Source organism: Chanodichthys erythropterus, chromosome 15 (assembly GCF_024489055.1).
Source record: "Chanodichthys erythropterus isolate Z2021 chromosome 15, ASM2448905v1, whole genome shotgun sequence".
In the NCBI taxonomy this organism is placed as follows: domain Eukaryota; kingdom Metazoa; phylum Chordata; class Actinopteri; order Cypriniformes; family Xenocyprididae; genus Chanodichthys; species Chanodichthys erythropterus.
Window position 1 is genome coordinate 19462588 of NC_090235.1, and position 22083 is coordinate 19484670.

Genomic DNA, 22083 nt, shown 5'->3' on the forward strand with positions numbered 1-22083 from the left:
TAATATAAAATGTAAAATTTGTTCCTCATATTTTGATGGTTTAATCGAACTTGTAGGGTCATTAATAAAAAAACATCACTTTTAGCCACTGCTGTATATACACCTAAAATGTACAGGAGAGGTTCAGGTTTTGTTTTATAAAGTTTATTGAGTTTCTTGTGCACAGTTGAGTCTGTTCCTTATATGAATATTCTGCTTTCTAGTATGAGCTATTATATTACATAAACAAAGATGTTTAAATAACTCAGCCATACTCACTGCACAAGAATCTTTGACTCGGGCTCTTGAGGATGAGATGTCCTGACGTGCACCTGCTGGGAAGGGCCGCCATACACTTGTTCATAATGTCCCGGTATGTCCGAGGTCAATCAATGCCGAGGCACATCAAAGCATTCCTCCTTACTTAACTCGAAAGACATACAGACATACATGCAAATAGACCCACCTCATCACTCTCAGCTTTCTCCAAAGACACTTTCTCTTGCGTCATCAGCAATGGATTCATCTCTACAGGTCACAGGTCAGAAGATTTGGCAGCACGTCAACAATGCAGCTACTGACGACTCTTCTAAATACACTGATATTTATATACTTATATACACACACCTGTCTCGCTCAATAAATCTCTCATCATCGTCATATAACATTTCTCTTACGGTAAACACTCACAGGGAGAATTTCACACCTGCTTTTTGTCAGTGTTTGATTGGTTGAGGTCAAAAGAGTTTGGGAAACAAAGCGTTAACAGGAAATGAGCTTTCAGCAGGTTGATCATGAATACAATGAATAGCCATGATCCATCTTAAGTTATTTTTGTCCCTTCAAATATATGTAAACTCAACAGCAGAAATGTTAACAATCTGACTAACAAAATGCTTGCTGAATGAGATGTGGCTATAGTTCTCATGTGTGGGATGAGAAAAACCTTAATAGTAAAATATACATTATTTTTTTTGCTGATTAATCACATCCTTAATTGAATTAAATCTATCTCACCCGAGTTTACAGTCCAAATTTAATTTAATATTGGGTTTAATTTGATTTAGTAGTGGCCAAAAGTGATGTCCGGAGGGGATATTTGTTTTTAATGACCAAACAAGTTTGATTAAACCATCAAAATATGAGGAAAATATTTTTGAAATCTTTTTAAAATAAAGGAAGAACAAAACACTAAACTTGTGTATGGTATTTATCTGTCTAAATTATTTGGCAAAATAAATAAATAAACTACAGCTACAGGTTGCCAAAAAAAAAAAAAAAAATCACAGCAAAAAAAACTCACAGGAAAAAGGATAAATATTGACTACAACATAATCAGTTATTAATATTTAACTGGTTCTCTCATTTTTGTATGACAGCCTGGAAAAAATTATGTTGCACAATTTGGGATGTCTCATTGTGTTATCACAAATAAAACTATTGATTCCAAGCACAACTAGCATTATGACTACAAAATCGTTAATGAATTTTAATATTTGAATAAAGTTCAGTCAGTTTTCCTAGACCGAACATCACTTTTATCCACTATATTAATTTATATCGCCAAGTTAGAAGGTTGACTGTATAATTTACAGCATTAGCTGAGAGAAAGTTTCTTTCATATGTAATTAAAATGGACATAATAACTGAAACATTCCCAAATAACATAAGATCATATCAAATCAAAATAAGAGCTTTTGATTTGGGATTGAAACAAATAAGGAAATCTCTATCAATCCCCATCACTATTATCAAACTAGACTGTAATGCAGGAGTATTTCCGGATGTGAAGGGCATCTGAATGCTTGTCAGTAAGAGGCAACAGCTGAGGAATGATGACAGTGTTTTTAATTACATTATCTAATACGTGCATGAGGATTTTAGACCATTTTAAACGTCATTTACCGCTCATAAAGCTTTGACTGTAGTTACAGTGATGCATACACCCAACAACATGCTTTTGCAGTTATAATGAAGATATTCATTGTCCTAAAATGAAGTGTTGAAGACACAAGACTGTAAAAACAACTAGATGAGTACAGTCTGATGACAAACTCTGAAGTTGGCTTGAGAAAGCTAGACCAGAAAGTTTGAAAAAAGTTTTAAAAGCTTGAAGGTTTTACATCTGAAGTAGTTTGAAGTTTAAAGTTAGCATATTGCTAGCATGTCTTTCCATGTAGCTAACATGAATTAACATGTTGTTAGCATGACTTAACATTGCTAGCATGTTTTAACACATTGCTAACATGATTTAACATTTTGCTATCATGTTAACATAAATTAACATGTTGCTACAATGTTATACCATGTAACTAACATGAATTAACATGTTGCTAAGATGTTTTAACATGTTAGCATTAATTAACGTTGTTAACATGAGTTAACATTTGGCTCACATGAATTAACATTGCTAACATGTTTTAACATTACTAACATAATTTAAACATGTTGCTACCATGTTGTTAGCATGAATTAACATGTTTACTTTTGCTGCCATGAATTAACATTACTAACATGTTTTAACACATTGCTATATTTTAGCTATATTGTTGCTATCATGTTAACATGAATTAATCAGTCAATATCATGATTTAACTTGTTAGCATGAATTAACATGTTTCTAACATTTTACCATGTTGCTACCATGATTTAACATTTTAGCATGTTGTTAGCATGAATTAACATCTTGCTAACATGTTTTAGCATGTTATTATCATGAATTAACATGTTGCTACCATGATTTAACGTTTTAACATTTTGCTAGCATAAATTATGATTTTGCTAACATGTTTTAACATGAATTAACATGTTGTTACCATGATTTAACATTTTAGCATTTTGTTAGCATGAATTAGCAAGTTTGCTAACATGTTTTAGCATTTTATTAGCATTAATTAGCATGTTGCTACCATAATTTAACATTTTAACATGTTGCTAGCATGAATTAACATTTTGCTAACATGCTTTAACATGTCATTAGCATAAATTAACATGTTGGTACCATGATTTAACGTTTTCAATATTTTGCTAACATGATTGAACATTTTGCTAACATGTTTTAACATGTTATTAGCATGGATTAACATGTTGCTACCATAAATTAATGTTTTAACCCGTTAACATGAATTAACATGTTAACATGTTTTAGCATGTTATTAACGTAAATTAACATGTTGCTACCATGATTTAACTTTTTAACATTGCTAGCATTAATTAACATTTTGTTAACATGTTTTAACATTTTATTAGCATTAACATGATAACATGTTTTAGCATGTTATTAACATGGATTAACATGTTGCTACCATAATTTAATGTTTTAACATTTTGCTAACATGAATTAACATGTTTTGGTAACATGATTTAACATGTTATTAGCATAAATTAACATGTTGGTACCATGATTTAATGTTTTAACATTTTGCTAACATGAGTGAGCATTTTGCTAACGTGTTTTAACATGTTATTAACATGTTTCTACCACCATTTAACGTTTTAGCACGTTGTTAACATGAATTAACATGTTGCTACAATGATTTAACGTTTTAACGTTGCTAACATGAATTAGCATTTTGCTAACATGTTTTAACATGTTATTAGCATGGATTTACATGTTGCTACCATAATTTAACATTTTACCATGTTTGCTAGCATGAATTAACATGTTGCTACCATAATTTAACATTTTAGCATTTTGCTTGCATGTTTTAACACGTTGCTAACATGTCCTAAACTAGCTGCTAAGCTTTGCTAGTGATAGATACATAGTGGATTAGGCTTAAATACGCCATTAGAGTTAGTGTATAAATGTTCTGACGCCCTCAATGAAAGCGTATGAGACTTTTTGTAGTTCTGATCGTCCGTTTAACCCCGTTGACCTCAGTTTGGTGTTTGTAGCTCTAAAGTTTCAAGAGGAGATACTGTTTACGTTCTGGCTCAGAAGAAGAATAATAATCTTAAATAGTAGATCAGTAATTTGGCTTTCTCAAGTCAACTCAACAATGCACAGCTCAAGTGTGTGCACAGAGTTTGTGCTAAGGGCGAAAGAAAACATCCTTACATAATCAAAACACTCTGATACCTCGATAAACATTCATCTATCCACAAAATAAAAAAAAAAAAAAAAAAATCCTCTTCCCTCTGTATCCATGGAGACAGTCGGTTCAGGCTCTTTCAAGACAAAAATAGCATGGGAATAATTATCGAACAAACACACTTGAATTCATGTGTGGTGACACTCAGACTTGCAGCCTGTTAATCTGAACTCAATCTGCTCAGCTGTTGGATTTGGCACCGGATGATCACAAAACAATGCGGAGGAGAATAATCGACAGTGACCAAAAATGCTGAAAGTACGCCCACCAGTTTAGAGAAGAAATAAAAACACAGCCTTTAATATCAGACCTGTTTTAATAACATGAAAACAATAGAAACACAAAAATGAATTATTTTTAGTGACAAATCCATTCTCTAGTCTGTATAACTGTTCCTTTCCCCAAGCGATGATTGTAGACTGAACAGAAGGAGGTACAACGAGGGTTACAGTAAGACCGCGGTCTTTCTCCCAGCAATTAAATGATCATCATCATCAAGGTAAGAAATCAACAGCCTTTGCATTAGATTATATGTCAGTATTCATTACAAAAATAAGATATAAGCAGTGGCAGGCAGCCAGCAGCTTCACTTTGGGCTAGAGGGTGAGACAGACAGAGAGAGACAGAGATCAGATCTTCCCTCGACCAGCACACCTGCTTTATGAACCCTGGCCTTAAAAGTCCACCCACAAAGAAGGGGCGGGGCCTGTGTTCTAAACCCCGCCCAGATCAAACCAGACTTTAAGTACGGAGCGAGTGTGAGTGCAGGGAGTGTTAATAGTTAAGTGCAGTAAGAGTGCTAGTTTACAGGAATGAGTGTGGCTGTAGTAGCGGGAGCTGTTGCCGGGTGTGACGGCGCTTTACTGTTGGGGGTAATAGGGCTGTTGCTGTGGGGGTTGTTGGGGGTAGGGGTAGGCCTGCTGTGTAGGAGGGGCTCCGGGGTATCCAGCCTGCCCCTGGGCTTGATAGGGCATGTAGGGCATATTAAACTGCCCATATGCATAGGGGTTATAGGCCACAGGCATCTGGTAGTACCTAAAAGAGGCAAAATAACAACATTAACACTGCAAGAAAGCTCATATTACAGAAGCTTGAAACATAATTTCGTTGACGTCATTTTTTCACGGACGAAAACGAGACGATGACTAAATAAAAATGCTTTTTGAATGACTAAATCTATTCTCATTTTCGTCAACGAATAAAAAGGAAACGAAAATGATAGAGAGGGACAATTTGGGAAGATATCTAGTCAAGACTGCCGTCCTGTGTGGAAGATGCACACATTTAAAGTGTAACGTGCTGATCTAACCGTGGGAAAACACAATGTTTATATGGTAATATGTTTTAGACAGTTGTAAGAATGCATATTTTATCTTCCTCGTCTGAACTTAAATGAGCAGCGTGCTACAGTGCAGACTGTGGACATTTCAGAATAACGGTCACGGTTTATATGGGATAGTTTATAATTATTTTTTCCTGGTCATTATGGTAATTTGTTTACACAACAAACTGCATTTAATTTAATGCATTTCATTCATAGTAAACTACCGTATCTTCTGTCACAGGAAGGAAAGACTAAGAATATTATTTGACACATTATTCAATATATTTTACAAGTATATTATAGTTAAACCTAAAACCATAAAAAAAAAAAAAAAAATCTTCATTAGTTGAAATAAAAAAATAAGAAAATATAAAAAATGTAAACTTATTTTATTTCACATAGATTCCAAGCTTTGGCTTAACCTGATGTACTAAAATAACTAAAACAGAAATAAATAAACTATAACGACGTTTAAATACAAAAACGAAAAGATAAACAAAAAAAAACTTTTAACTAACTAAAATTACAATGAAAGCAGAAAAACTAAAAAAAAATCTTATCTAATATTTTTTTTTTTTTTTAACAAACTGTAATACTACCTCAATGATAAGAGTGTCAATCCCTGAAAAGCACTGAATTTAGCTGTCTTTCGTGTCTTTTTGCACTTAAACGGTCAAAAAACAGCTGGTTGTCTTAAGTGAACAAACAGTTTGGAGAATATCAGATGTGTATCAGTGTATTGGATCTGTGTATTATTAGAGAAATGCTTACTTAATGCATTACAATTTAACTAAATTAGATTTTAGTTGACTAAGTCTACTGTACATTTAGGTCGACTAAAATCTTATGATATCTAGTCAACTAAAACTAGACTAAAACAAACAATTTCCGATGACTAAAATATGACAAACTAAATGGCATTTTAATCAAAAGACTACAACTAAAACTAAATCAAAATTTGCTGTCAAGATTAACACTGCTTTCTTGTATAATTTCTTATATAAAACAGGCAATTAATAGATAAACAAACCCCTCTGTGGCAAAAACCACCAGAATATATAGGAATAAAACTGTATGTTAAGTGCTGATGAAATGGAGACTGGCACAGTGCAGGAGAAAAAAACACCCATTTTGAGAAAACGGCCTTTAAAGATATGGACTTCAACTAAAATGAACAAATGCAAATGCCGATTTCAGAATGGAAAAGTTTGAGCAGGTACATCTGTACCGGCAACTCACAGGCACTCAGTTTGCGTATGTCCAAATGAATTGCTTACATTTACAAATTGAGCCTACAATAGCAGCAATAAGCCTTAAATAATTTCATTAAACATTTTTTTTTTTTTTTATTTCATAAGAGATTGTTGTTTAATTTAGATTTATAAATATATATTCTCATATCCATATATTTTGTTGTAATATCACAAGTAGTAATCTCAAGGTCTACAGGATTTTACATGATTCTTTGGTTATTTTGTATCATGGGTTTGGTGAAGTGTATAAAAAGACATTGTCACATGTGTACTTTACTTCTCACCACTGCTTCCTGATGGTTTAGAGAACAATTACTCACAGTTGCCCCCTGTCGTTTCAAATAATAGTACAACGCCGAGCGCGTCAAGTATGTGAATGTCTTTATTTACCCTGGGTAGCCTTGATAACTGGGGTAGGGTGGTCCTTGAGCCTGTGAGGGTCCAGTGGGTGCAACAGGTGGAGGATTAGTGCCGCTGGGAGCCATCGGATTACTGACTGGAGCTGCAGTACTGGCTGCCTGAGGAGTGATGCTAGGGGGTGGCGGTCTCGCTGGGGGCTGAGGCTTAGCCTGAGGCTGCTGCTGGTTCTGGAACAGAAATGCAAATAAGACTATTTTCTGCAATCAACATTATTATCTCTAAGCCTAACGTACATCTCTTTTTTTACACGTACATTAGCGCAAGTCAACGCACAGCCTTTCAAACTCTACTTCATTTGATAGCATGTGTGAACACAGGCACTAGAAAGAGTCATCCTTGTCCAGTGTCTGTGCTTTTTCTCTCCAAACGTTATGTGATAAAAATGTCTTTGTACTCGTTTAAACTAGATTTACGGGAATCTTTTAATCCCCTCACACAAGTGCTTGGGTGTCTATTGTTTTTGCCATCTTCAGTAGTTGGTTGTTCTTATTCTGTCTCTTCTGTTTCTTTTCTGACTGTGAAACAACGGCTTGGGCCAGTGTTGCCACCTTGTGGACAAACAAATTGGTGCAAAAAATTCAAAGCGCACGTGCAAGCTCAGCATACATTGGTTAGAAAAATGGACAAACTTCTGAAGTTCACATCACATGCACTGTATGCATATCCTGGCATACAACATGTAAAAAAACAGAAGTATACAGTACCAGTCAAAAGTTTGGTCACATTACTTTTTTTTTGTTTGGATGTTTTCGAAAGAAGTCTCTTAGGCTCATCAAGCATGCATTTATTTGATCAAACATACAGAAAAAAACCCCAGTAATGTTCTGAAATATTACTACAATTTAATACTTTTAATGTTTATTTATTTTAATATACTCTAAAATATAATTTATTCCTCTGATGTCAAAGCTGAATTTTCAGCTCTTCAGTGTCACATGATCCTTCAGAAATCATTCTAATATGCTGATTTGATACTCAGTTATCCTCAATGTTGGAAACAGTTGTGCTGCTTAATATTTTTTTTGGAACTTGTAATACTTTTTTCAGGATTCATTGATGAATAAAAAGTTAGAAAGAACAGCATTTATTCAAAATAGAAATCTTTTTTAACAAGTCTCTTTTTATCAATTGAACATCCTTGCTGAAAGGTAATAAATCAGCATCTTCAAATGATTTATGAAAGATCATGTGACACTGAAGACTGGAGTAATGATGCTGAAAATTCAGCTTTGCATCACAGAAATAAATTATATTTTATATTTTAAAGTATATTAAAATAGAAAACCATTATTTTAAATTGTAATATTTCACAACATGTAATAATATTTTTGATCAAATAAATGCATGCTTGATAAGCATAAGAGACTTCTTTCGAAAACATCCAAACTTTTCACCGCACTGTACTTTAGGCTTTAGAACTCATGAGTCTGGGAACTCACAAACATGGTCCTGGGTGCAGGGGTCGGGCCTCCTGGGACAGGTGCAGGGGTGTTAGACTGGTATGATGGGACGTTGAATGAAGGAGCGCTCGGCTCACGAGCAATGCTCTGCTGCAGATCCCTGTCAATCAAACACAGAGTATAAGCCAATCACAGTCCTTCAGTAAGAAAAAAAGGCCTTGATGATTTGTTAGTGTGACATACTTAAGCAGTTCATCCCTCTCAGTTTTGCGAGCGAAAACGATGTCGCTACACTTATTTTGAAACTTCAGCAAGATTTCTGTCAGATCGTTGTAGAACTGAAAGAAGAGAGAGACAGCTGAGTGACATTGTACAGACTGTGCATGTGTACGGAACTAATATTAGTGCATGTGATAGTTACTTTAGTGCCCTCTTTGATATTGGAGCTGATCTCTATGTAGCTATCATGGGCTGCGGCGAGCTTCTTTAACACATCCTCTCTGCTATTAGCCTCAGAGTTGGACTGCTTCAATGCTGAAAACTCCTGGTGAGACACCTGACACGAGAAGGAAAGCAATTTTAAAATGGAAAAGAACTCACCACAGTTGCAGTAGCAACTGCTACATTCAATTTAAATTTAAAGTGCCCCTATTATGCTTTGTTTTGGTGAAATATTGGTGGAAATATTGCTCATGTGTGAGTGCATGTGTGCACCTGTATCTGTGACAGCAGTTCCTCCTGTCTGCGTAAATTCTGCTGGACACGTTGTGTGTGAGAGCCGTAGCGTGTGTCCAGCTCACTGGTGGTCAGGGCCTCCTCGTTAATGGCGCCATCTTGAGCTAGTGCGGTAAGGAACTTTGTGGTCAAGTCAAAGGTCACCGCCTTCACCTCTCCCTCCAGAACTTCCCGTTCCCTCTTCACCTCTTCCAGCTGTGCCAGCTGAGCTCTCAGCACGTTTACCACCTGCACAGAAGGATAGTATTGCGGTTTGGTCAGGGTTAAGGCCCGTTCACACCAGGAAGGCTAACTATATTAGCGTCCACACCAGCGGACAATATCGTTCTGTTTATTCTAAGTGTGCGCTGCAGTTTTGTCATCTGCCACTTCAAATGCTTAATCTCTTTAAAGCAGGATGGATTCTGATTGGCTCTCAATGTTTTTAAATCGCTCATCAGCTGGAAAAAAAATCGATCTGAAAGTGATTTCAACCGTTCTCCAAGTTTCTCTGTGCAGTTATCACTATATATATTGTGGTGTGAACTCTGCTATTCTTAACAAATTTATTAGACCACCACCCAATGTAAGGTTTGTGGCTAAACTAACAGTATTGATGATTACCAAAATCATTTTTATGTTTCTGTAATGGTTAATTCACACCAATATGTGTAAGCTATTTACTCACTGTAGTGTTTCTAATGATGAAATATAATTATTGTAGTGATTCAATTGATTCAAAGATAGATTGCACAAAAGTTTCATCTAAAGCAAGCCTTTGGGAACAACTAGAAATTATTTGGAAGTCAATAACAGCAGAGACTGTGGCAAAGTACATAAAAACAAAGGCAAAATGCAAGCTGTCATCAAGGCCAAAGGAGGCCATACAAAATAACAATATAGATAGATTTTTTAGGTTTAAACAAGTTTTTGACAAATATTCCTAAAATATTTGTGTTTTCTCTTTATTATGACAGCTGGTCTAATATATTTGTTAAGCACTATTTATATATATTATGTTATATTATGTATTAATAAAATGAATACTAAAAATATAAAAAATAAGAGCTAATTCAAAATATTAATAACTAATTAATACTGGGTGAGATGTGTGAGTGTATCTATATGTATATACATTTTAATTCATTTTAATTTTAGTTATTTTGTAATTTTTATTAGTTTTTAAACTTATAGTATAGTAGTTTAGTATCTCTCTAATTTTCAAAGCTTTCATCAGCTATTTATAGTTTATTTTATTTCACCATTTTTTCAATTAACACTTTTTTTTTTTTAATAGTTTTCGTTAATGATAACAGAACTGAGCTCACCTCACTGCCCTGCAGAGTCTTGGCAGGGTTGGCAGATGGTATGGCGGCACTGAGCTCATTCTCTGGCTTGCAGAGCAAAGCAATCATCTCACAATGTGCAGTGTAACGCTCTTTTACCACCTGATCAGCCTGCACGGCTTTGTCCAGTATATTGCGAAAATTATTTCCCTCTGCATGAGATAAAAAGAGAGAGATAGAGTAAATCCTCATGAGCAAGTGATCCTATAGCTCTACTGGTAGACCATGACACTAGGAACACCAAGGTCATGAGCAGGAAACACACAAACTGATAATGTGTTTACCTAGAATGCACTGTAAGACTCGTTTGGTAAAAGCATCTGCTAAATGCATAAAAGGGGGTGTACCTGCTCTGAGTGATTTATACAGATCTCCAGAGGGAGTTCTGTTCCAGCGCTGATTGAATTTGGTTCTCAGTTCATTGTCTGTCGTTTCCTCATCATCTAATATCTTCAAGGACTGTAACACCAACACACAATATTTTTGTTCATGATACAAATTGGCATGAAGTGCAAGTACATACAGTTAGATGGTGTCATATACATTCAATGGGTTTTTTAGCCCATTTAAACCTGGAAATAAACCATTTTAGGATTTTGAAATAAGAAAGAAAGAAATCTTTATGGTTCTGTGATATTTGCAGGTCACTACACAAATTTGTGACACTGATCATGTGAACTCCTTTGTACAGATGGTCAGTGGTTTTTGCGTTCATCAAAGCACAAGATTCTCTTTGGTACTTTTCACTCAAATTGTTATACTGATAATGTTAATAGGTATTAAATGATGTACATTTAAAAAGAAAAAAATACAGAAATAGAAGCATTTTCACTAGTGGTCTTGGATCTTTCCGTATATAAAATGGCATGAAACAAATGGTTAATGTGTGCATCACCTCATCCAGGATCTCACGGTTCCTCTGCAGTAGTTCAGGGAGATCTCTAATCAGCTGTTCAATGCTCTGCAGGCCGCCCTGCTGAACAACAGCACGGCTCTTCTCCAGGATGGACTGAGGGACGGCGTCTCCCGACAGATCTTCTAGTGCGGCCGGCAAGTTCAAAGATGCTAACACCCTAAACGATCATAAGCAACCAATCAATCATTTATTTATCCACCAAAAACACTGTCTAAATGTGCTTAAAATTAGACCGCATATTCAGGTTTAATGAAAGGCGTTATGTGCATTATTTTAATTAGTGAGTAGTGCCTTAAAACGATTAAATACAGAGGATTAAGAGTCAGGGATGCAAACTCATCCGGGATGAAAAGGTGCGGGACGAAAACCTTTAAAATATCAGCTTTAACGTGGATTTACAGTCGATTTTATATGAGGATATAGAAAACCCAACCTTGGCTATTTATAGTTTTTTTTTTTTTTTTGGCCGATATATTAAAGCTGATAAATAATGGATTATTTCCTTCAGCTGAGACAACTTAGATGTGCACCGTCATCCATTATGGTTTTGAATTGCTTGAAATAGGATTGAAATCACTTCAATAAGGAAAATACAGTTAAGTGCAACGTGCAGCGCAGGTATGTCATTAAGGCTACATAATATTATAATGAGAACATTACAATTGTGTGCTTGGGACATTGTTTTTCAATGGTAAAAGTTTTGTTTTTGTAATCAGGCTCTCAAAAGTCATTAAAAAATTCTGATTTAGATTTATCGGTCAATATATCGGTTATCGGCTTTCAAGAAAAAAAGAATTTCATAAAGAATTATCGATTATCCGTATCGGCCAAAATTTTCATATCGGTGCATCTCTACTGAATAGTTCTCAATGTACATGTTAATGGAGTTTTAATGGAGTTTAAATGCACTCATGTCAGAGCAAATATATGCACAAACTAACACTGACCCATTGCAGAGATTTGTTGCTTCTCTCATGCTGCCAATCAGTCTGTTGACTGTGTCAGCCTTCCTGGAATTGGCTGCACTCACTGACTGCTGCACTGCCATCGGCACCATCTTCTCAAACAGATCTAAACAAAAAAATTGATTATTTGCATTATTTCATTGGATTTTTCAACATAAGAAAGAGGGAAATAACAACCCCCAAAAATTAAACAAATCAAAGTGAACTGAATGTCATGTATGCATCATTCTGACCTGTGAACTTCTGGCTGAGTGGTGTCTGCACTGCAGTTGCTTTAACCAGAGATGCTTTGCCAATGTGCTCCAGGTCTTTGACCTCCGGCACACGGTCATGGTAAATGAAGTCGTTGTCCTTCTTTGCAGCGGTGAGCGCACGACTGATCTTATCCGACAGATCCTTTACGTTAACATACTCGTCGTATCGGGAAGCTGCCGTCTTCACCAGCTCTGTGGCATGCTGCAAAACACACATGAGAAAGCTTAATGTCAACGTCCAATTAATGAAGTTCAAAACTGAATTAATAAATCAAACAATCGGGCAGCTAAAAATAAACAGTCTGTCCCACACAGACCAACACACCTGCAGCCGAGCAATCTCCTCTCCAAATTTTTTCTTCTGATTGGCCAAGGCTGACTGGTGCATCTCCGCGGTGGCCTGCATCATACAGTGCTTGGCGGCGAGGACAGGAAGCACTTCCTGGAAATAAAAATACTGACCAGGGAAAGGCAACCACAGCAATCACAAACGCCACGGCAACCACGAACCAACACCACGGGCAACCACAAACGAGCACAGACACACAGCACAGGGTGCAGGAAGAGAAAACAGAACAGCAAATCAGCACGCATCCTTCAGCAAACCCCAACCAAATCCTCACACAACGCTCATGCAGCGTTCACTCACAGATCAGTAGGAGAAGAAACAAAAGCTGAAGGCTTTGGGAGTGTGTGTGTGTGTGTGTGTGTGTGTATGTGGGGGTGACTAGCAGTCATAACTCAAATCTATAGACGCACGCATACAGGCAGTTAAGGGTGCTCCGATTGATCCGAAAAATCCTTTTAATAATTTGATCAGTGGCCTCTACAAAGGCCGATCAGTACAGATGATCAGATGATGCAAAACTGCTTTAAATTCACCGGTCTAGTCTGTTGTTAAACTGCAGGCCATGCTCGATAATAAAAAGAGTTATGAAAACTGTATTAAGCTGCGAAAGAAGTACTTTCTGAACTTTGAGTTCAAGCCTCAACTGTTATTTAAACACAGAAATAAGTAAAAATGCCAGATTTGGCAAGTATTCGCTTAAACACAGTTGTTTATGTCTTAAGTGAACAGTTGGGAAATAAATCGCATGTGTAACAGTATATTGGATCCGTGCATTCTGTCTTAAAGTGACAGCAGCCTAATATATTTGCTGCCGTCTGTCATTAACATTAGTCAAACAACAAAAGACAGAAAATTACTCACAGCTCTTTAGTAGATTTAGTAGGATTAAACTATATTTTATTTATACAGTAAAGACTATGCAGCGTTGTTTTACATTTGATTAACCTACTACCTATTGAAAGGCACAATATGTAAGATTTTTGGATTAAAATATCTTAAAATGATCCCAAGAATGTTTAGATCCGGAGAAATAAGCAATTTTAACCAGGACACAGACCGTGTCCATACATTGCCTATCAATGACATCATACTCGTGTTACCCTCGATTTCGGGTTTTATTTTGTTTTTGGTTTTAAACCATGGAAGACTCTTTAATATATTATGTGTTTTATTAGACAGGTGAGCAACGGTTTGCATACATTCATCGACAGAAAACTAATCATGTTATATAGCTCAACACAGTAACTCTTATTATTTAAATCTTGTTTTCTTGATTTACCATGAGCACCATGTTTCACCATGCCTAATATCGATCTAGCTTACTGCAATGTGCAACAAGTGTCTCATAGCAGCTGCCGAATGAACACACAGAGAACACTATAACAACTTTAAACACTCAGATGTATCTAATATGATAAACAGCGCTGCGTTAACCCTCATACACTTGACCAGAAGAAGCGGAAGCGGCGACTGTGGCATAATAAAAGTCCCTCTGCTCTCGAGATGTGTGTCGTGCTCGTCTCTCATTAGCAATCGCTCCAACAATAGCATTAGCTCATTCATTAATATGATTTCTGCCCAAGTCTCATTGGATTATTTTCCACTGGCTGCAGACATGAAGACAACACTTCCCATCATTCAGCGAAATCAAGGCATCATCAAGCTACGCCTTTGTTTTGAATAAGTGGTGAAAATTACATATTGTGCCTTTAATAAAGACTTTTTATTATTATTATTTCACAGGAAAGCTATATTTGTTAAACTCTAAGCTGTTACTAATCTCCTCTAAGAGAGGAAATGTAATATGTTGTTACATGTTGCTTGCCAATAAATAAAGAGTTGTCAATTCATTATACTTTCTCATTTTTTAATTTTAATACTTAACATACCTTTTTATTGTTAAAAATAGTTAAATAACCCTGTGGGTCTATTTGAAGTCTTCTATTTCTCATGTAGTATTATTTATTTCAGTGAACGGTATCATACGATACTGCTTTTAGTGATCCTGATCGTAGCACCCTTACAGACAGTGATTGCTGCATGCAGTTTGTGTGGATTTTTGACTAACTGTCTCTAGTGACCCCTAGTGGACCACTTCAACCACTTATGTGTCTGTCATGTGTGATGGCAGCTGCACATACCTTGGGCAGATTCTCTTTGTATTGACATTGCTTAAAAGCGTCGCCGTAGTAATCTGCCGCCTGGTTGGCAAGTTTAGCAACAATGGCGTCCTTCATCTTATCTGTGAGACGAAACCAAGGACAATTAATATTGTGTCAACTACAAGCAAAAAATGCACAAACATAAACACAGACGCACCAGCAGTGGCCTTGAGAACGAAGACCTCCTGTGCCTGGCTGAGCATGATCTGACTGAGTGTGCCCACCGTCTCGGGGGAGATGTCCATGGTGGGCTCTCGATTCAGTGCAGACAGCACCGTATCCTTTATATGAGCAAATGCACCACTCGCCAGCTGGAAAGAGACCCACAATGCTCAAAACATTTTTCTCTCTCTCTCTCGAATGTCTGTGTTGTTGGAAGATTTAAGGTCAAACTCAAACCTGGTAGAACTTGGCGGCAGTCTTCAGTCCCTCGTCATTGTCGAGATTCTGCTCAGAAGCGATCTGACTGGCCAGCGCACCCACATTAAATAACACGCACGTCTTCTCATAGCCCACACTTGCCAATGCTGAAACACACACAGGATAAACCACACAAAGGATTAAGCTGTTATGTTCTTTTATGCAAACCTACATTTCATTCCTTTTTATTAAAGAGGACTTATTATGCTTTTTTACATGTTCATCTTTCTTTAGTGTGTATTGTTTCTGTTTGAGCATGAAAAAGGTTTGCAAAGTCCCTCTAGCAGGAGTTATTCTCTATATCAGTGTCACTTTTTCTGAACTCCTTCCATTGTAGTCTTGAGTTTTCTTCCGGGAACGAACACAACACAATATTCCTCATTTAAATAATTCCTGCTCAAGGCATATGCAAATAAAGAGGTGGGGCCCGGTTGAGTTAGTAGTGTGTTGAAACTTGCGGTTATGCTAAGCCATTTCACTAACCATTTCTCTAATAACAGTATTAGTACTTCATGAAGTGAATAACAAGTAACACTGTGATCATTAATTTAACATGGATATACAAGGCACTTGTCATGATTTTTAAACGTTACAGGCCAAACACATAAAACAATTACCAACAATGTAAATAAAACTAGGACACTCTATTAAGAGTTGTCAAAAATTTGAAAAATGTGACACTTTGAGGGCTGTTAAACAGATTCGTAAACATCTCTGATTGGCCATTGTGTTCATGTGCTTATCAGATATGTCTGTGATTGCTACATTGATCAATGCTTCAAAAACTTTGCAAATAGTCATCAATGACGCTTATCACGAGTGCTTACACAGATACTAGGGCTGTGCAATATGGACAAAATAATCATATTGCAATTTTTTTTTAATGAATATTGCAATTGCGATGTTGTTTGTGATTTTGGCTATTGTTTTTGCTTTTTCAAATTTGCTACATTCTAAATGTATTCAGTGCACAAGAAGTGCATAACGAAACATTTCACAATTAAATAACATGGTATTAACAGCTTGATAAACAGAGATGGCATCTTTTGTCGAGTGTTTGTATTAGTCTTCGGAAGCCGTATTTACTGAGGATGTCCGCAGGCACCATGTCTTTGCATATATGCCGTTTTGATCCTTTTTGATGATGCTTGCAAATGCTTGAACGATGGGTACTTGTTCAGTTGGTTCAGGCTAGCTTTGAGGTGCGCTTTTATTAGTTTCAATGGACTTTGTCGATATGCATTAATCATACAGTTTTTTTATGATGCTGTTTTAAGTGCTGGAACATGTTTGTTGTATTGCCCGGTTTCGTTGCAATAATCTCACAGTTCTTGCAAACTACCTTGCTCTCTTGACACATCCTCTCTCCTGAATCCAAAATATTCTGAATTAAAATATAAATAAATTAATAAATAATATTGCAGTCTTATGTGATTTAGATATTGCATCGCGATTGCAATTAATTGCACAGCCCTAACAGATACACACGGGACTGTTTGAAAGCAGGCGTCTATCGCAGACCAGTCCGCTGATAGACACCTGCTTTTCACCTGCTTTCAAACTCTCTAGCTCTCGCTTTCAACTTCAAATTCTCCCGTGCGTTGATCATTGTAGACAATCACAGACATATCCGATGAGCACATGAACACAAAGGCCAATCAGAGGTGTTTACGAATCAACAGCCCTCAAAGCTTCACATTTTTTAAATTTCAGTAACGATTGGTACTTTTGACAACTCTACCCTCTATATTGAAAAAAGGTGCACATCTGAAAAATGAGAAGTAACATGTAGTAAGGAGATATGCAATAGTAAAAAAAGTGTGCAATGGGTCATGTGAAATAAGAGTAAGTAATGTAAGTAGTGTAGATAACATTATTTATGTGCAAAGATCAATTATTATTTTATTAAGGGATCCCAAGCTTTTCTTTCCTGGATTAGGTGCCCGTCTCTATTTCTAATGGGTCCACATTTTCCTTGAATATGGATGACAGAGATATGATATTTATTGATGCATACTCCAAAAACACTTACACAATCATTTAAACACTATATACAATTTCTTTCAAGTGATATCTGAATCTGCCCACAGCTTAAATTCCTTAAAAAGAATTTACCCATAATGCACTTTTGCCATGTAATCGAAAGTACAAGTATCTAACAATATACAGCACAAACAAATTATTTTCACCTGGCATGCATTTGTTTGGAAATCATGTATCAACTCACCAAGCTTGACTGAGCCTCCAAAAAGTGATCCTTTATCAAAAGCATCTTTCCATGTGAATGTCAGACATAACTGGGGAAAAAAAAAAAAAACATTAAATTACGTTATATGCTCAAATTACTCAATAATATAATAAAATTAGTCATTTATTAAAAAAAAAAAAGTCTGATTTTGAATTTATAAATGATACCTCTGGAAAAGGAAATTTGGGTTCAATCGCACAGAGCTGATCATAATATCTAGAGGGGAGAGAATTAGAAAAGAACTGTTAAAATACAAAGTGTGGAGAAAAACAATGTTGATTCTTTAGATTGAACACTAAAAAATGGTGTCGAATGGCCAACAATAAGATGATAAGAAACAATTTTTATTCAGATTTTTATTCAACAATAAGAAACAATCAGAAATTGCTAGTCATTTTCACCAATAATTACAGCAAGTAGCATTGACGTTTTGAAGTAAAAAGACTAATAGTATTTTCCTGCAAAAACATACTCTAATAGTCTTTGTTTTATTTACAATGCATAATAATAATAATGACACGAATAATTTAGCCATGACAGCATTCTCATGTGACCCTGTCAATCTGAACACAAGAACCAACTGACGTAGCTGAAGTTACTCAACCTCATCATTACAGAACTACTGACACTTATCAACAACATTTCCTTCCTGGAAGGAAACAGGAGCATTTCCCCACATCACTACTGGTCCATATTTATTATTATATCTGATATTTCTTGCCTTTCGGCACTATAAAAAGAACATGTCTGTTGACTCAAGAAGGGGAATACCTCTTAAGGGTGTCGTCACATACACCAAACACCAGTCTAACTAGGAGCTACAAAGCAGGCCATTCATCTCGACCATTCACAAGGCTACAAAACAGCAAACAAAAACCTGATTCCTATAGCAACACATGGCTCATTCACTTCCCAGATGGTGTAAGTCCCAGCCGCTACATTAACTCAACTACATTAAACCACAAAGTATGTGCAGAACGTAACCACAGACTGGAGAAATAAGGTCTATTTTTAATATGAAGACCAGGGTATTCCAGAAAGCAAGGTTACATTATATAGAAAATGGCCCAGATGTGAGATGAGAATATTACAAATATAATAAACATTGCTTTATGTTATAATAGTGCTTATATATATATATATATATATATATATATATATATATATATATATATATATATATATATATATATATATATATTATATATATTCATTCTTTTTTTATAACTATAAAATAAAATAACACTGACAGAATTGTCTCCATATAAAATACATTGTTCATATGTCTTAAGGTACTCAGTGAAGTCAAATTAAATGAAAGTAAATTTATTTTTGACAACTTCCCAATTCCTTTACAATAAATATTTCAGTATAGGCCCAAAAAAGTGGATTTAAACGGGAGAAATAATGTGCTGAAAGCATGAGACAGCAAATTTGGCTTTTGTTTAACAAATTAACTAGCCATTTCCTGATCTCTTCCAAAGCTCCAACGTTCAACTTCTGGTTTACAGATAAAGTAATAAAGCATGTAACCCTGTTATAAATATTTCCCAAAATAATACTTCTACGTCACTCACACCTGTATCCACCCCAGACAAATACATGACGTAATGGAGCATACTGCGAACATAACTGCTTAAACAACTAGGAAAATATAGTATAAACAACTCAGAAGTATTTTCTTCTTTATTTCAGTCATTTGCGTCGAATTATATATTATTAATTTAGTCAGTCTGAATGACACACCTGAGTCACGCAGAACCAGGAAGCCGGTGACGTATGATAAATGGGCAGTTGACGCACGCATATAACGTGTTCATGGACTTTTATATTCATCATTAAAATTTATAGTAATGTAATATTTTAGATACTGTAATTTGTCATCGCTTTATGTTTTTCACAATTTTAATAACCTTTTTGGGACAACTATTTAATTTTGAATGGTCATTGGGTGTGACAAATTAATTTTAAAAGTATTCATAATTTTAAAACAATATCAGTATGCAAAATACTAGCTATTTTTATATATATATATATATATATATATATATATATATATATATATATATTAATATATATATATATATAGTCTAAAATGTCTACTTTTAGAGAGTAACGATAGCATGTCACACCACAGGATGTCAACTTCCCCAAAAGAACTGAATCTCTGCCCAAACTGCTTAAACCACATACCGCCTTAAACACATATGTACACTAAAACACTAAAATGATGAAACATACTAACAGTAGACGTCAAAAAACAACCGATTAAAGCAACAAACAAGACAACCAGCACGAACAACACCACCAGTTTACGTTTTATATTTCTATAAAGCAAATGAAAAAAGATAATGTACTGATTTTAAGTCACCAACGGTAGTCATCACTCTTGACTAAACTATTTTTGCTAATAAATAAACGACGTTAGCTAGCTTCATATCGACAGCTTCTGCTATACGCTAAATGAAAACAATCAGCAAATTATATAGATTAATTAACAATCTACGACACTGGCAGCAGAAATGAATACCCAGTGAAACTTCGCAATCAAGTTGTCTTGTTTCTTACCGCAGCAGGATTTCCAGCGAGCTCTCGTGTTTGTCCAGCGGCCTCCCAAGAGCACTTTTACGGAGCTTATTGAGCTCATCCACGGCACGGACATACTCCGCTTGCTCCTCACCGGGAGGATACGTGGCCGTTACAAATTTCAGCAACGGTTTCGCCAAGTCCACCTCTGAGGACTTTTTCAACGGGACAGAAATAAACGTCGCCATTTGGGCCCGCGGGAACGACACAGTTCTAGTGGAAAATGAGAACACTGCAGACGGACAAAAACAAAGGCAGAGCACTTCCTGGTTGTCTTGAGTGCGTCATCGCGTCAGATGTACTGTCAAAAAGTGACGCATGCGCATTCGAAAACAGTTCCTGCACTCGCGGGTGTAATCGTTACATAAATTCTGTAACGATTCTTTACACGTAACGCGCTAAATATGTAAATAGCGTTTTATTTCCATGTTCTTTCACAGGCTCGTGTGGAACTATGTTTTATAGAGAGATTATTCAGAGTCATATCTGCTGATACCCATGGTTTGCCTTTTATACCTTATTTTTTGAATGATAGGCTAATGTTACTTTTATTGTAATCAAAGATAGAATAACACAAGACGTGTCACTCGTATTATTATGAACGGGAGAAAGAGCAACGCGCAATATGGCGGAATAAGTCCCACCTTCTAAATAAGAGCAACAAATCGCCGATTGGTAAAATCATCACGTCACTGCAGCAGCTGTTCCGGTTTCTATAGAAACAGTCAGACGCGCGCCTCCGAAATGAGGCACGAGACGCGCATTTACGACTGCGCATGCGCATTAGGCCTGAAAAATACAGTTTTTTTTTTTTGTCATATTCGAGTGTTTAGAAACAAAATTCATGAGACAGTTGTTGTCAGATTTCATTGGTGATTTCAAATATGAAATTTAATCGAAAGCTTGGTGAACAGCTTTAGAGAATATGTTTCCCCATTCAAAGAGATAGGAGCTGCACTTGGATGCCCGAGAGGCGTTTCAAAGATGGCCGCCGAGTGAAATGACTTGACCCTTTAATTGACCCTTCGCTGGGAGTTTGTTTGACAACCGATCTAAGCACTCATAACACCGAATCCACCATTTTGCCCGACAAAGCAGTCAGGAGTTAGAAGATTAACCTCGGTGGACTTGAACTTGAAAAATGGTGTGTAATGACGTCTTTCCGCGTTTTAAACAACATTCCTTCTGATGTTCATTCATGTTTATTTGATGCTATTAATTAACTAGTAAAGAGATGATTGGTTCACGAGCCGCTTGAGCTGAGGCGCTACAACGATCTGTCACGACACATTACAGAGCCACAAAATTTTTTTTTTATTGTTCAAATTTCTTAAAAAAATAAAATAAAATTGAAAGCTGGGACTTTGTTTAATATCATATGTAACCTGCTCTGTCTTGTCTGTCGACATGTTGTCAGTTTCCTCTTTGCTCCGCGATGTATTTTTCACTCTGTGTGGAGTGACAGCGCCATGGCTTGTCCGACAAAGCAACAGTAACTAAGGGGGGCGGGTCTTTGTGAAGGGTCAATTAATAATTAATCATTATATTTTGAAAGAAATACAAATAAAAACTTTATTTTGTCCATTTCATCAACTTGTTTCAGAGTAACTGGTATCAGTTATAAACAAACGCATTACTCAAATTAATATTAAT

General features: G+C 36.0%; 1 protein-coding gene across 2 annotated transcripts; it reads right to left on the reverse strand.

Moving 5' to 3' along the window:
• Positions 1–4193: 4193 nt before the first annotated feature.
• On the reverse strand, positions 4194–20703 carry pdcd6ip (programmed cell death 6 interacting protein). 2 transcript variants are annotated; one of them, XM_067410929.1, is made up of 18 exons: positions 20413–20693; positions 18012–18060; positions 17824–17893; positions 15576–15703; positions 15334–15487; positions 15156–15256; positions 12991–13122; positions 12645–12867; positions 12394–12517; positions 11426–11603; positions 10878–10989; positions 10513–10682; positions 9185–9433; positions 8892–9026; positions 8714–8808; positions 8510–8630; positions 7041–7237; positions 4194–5108 (listed from the first exon to the last, which is right to left on the reverse strand). In XM_067410929.1, the coding sequence occupies exons 1-18, from the start codon at positions 20616–20618 to the stop codon at positions 4934–4936; spliced, it is 2619 nt and encodes an 872-aa protein (XP_067267030.1). In that variant the 5' UTR covers positions 20619–20693; the 3' UTR covers positions 4194–4933. The 2 variants fall into 2 exon arrangements, with proteins under 2 accessions (XP_067267030.1, XP_067267029.1); XM_067410928.1 differs by having other exon boundaries at positions 4200–5108; positions 12991–13107; positions 20413–20703.
• Between the last annotated feature and the right edge of the window lie 1380 nt (positions 20704–22083).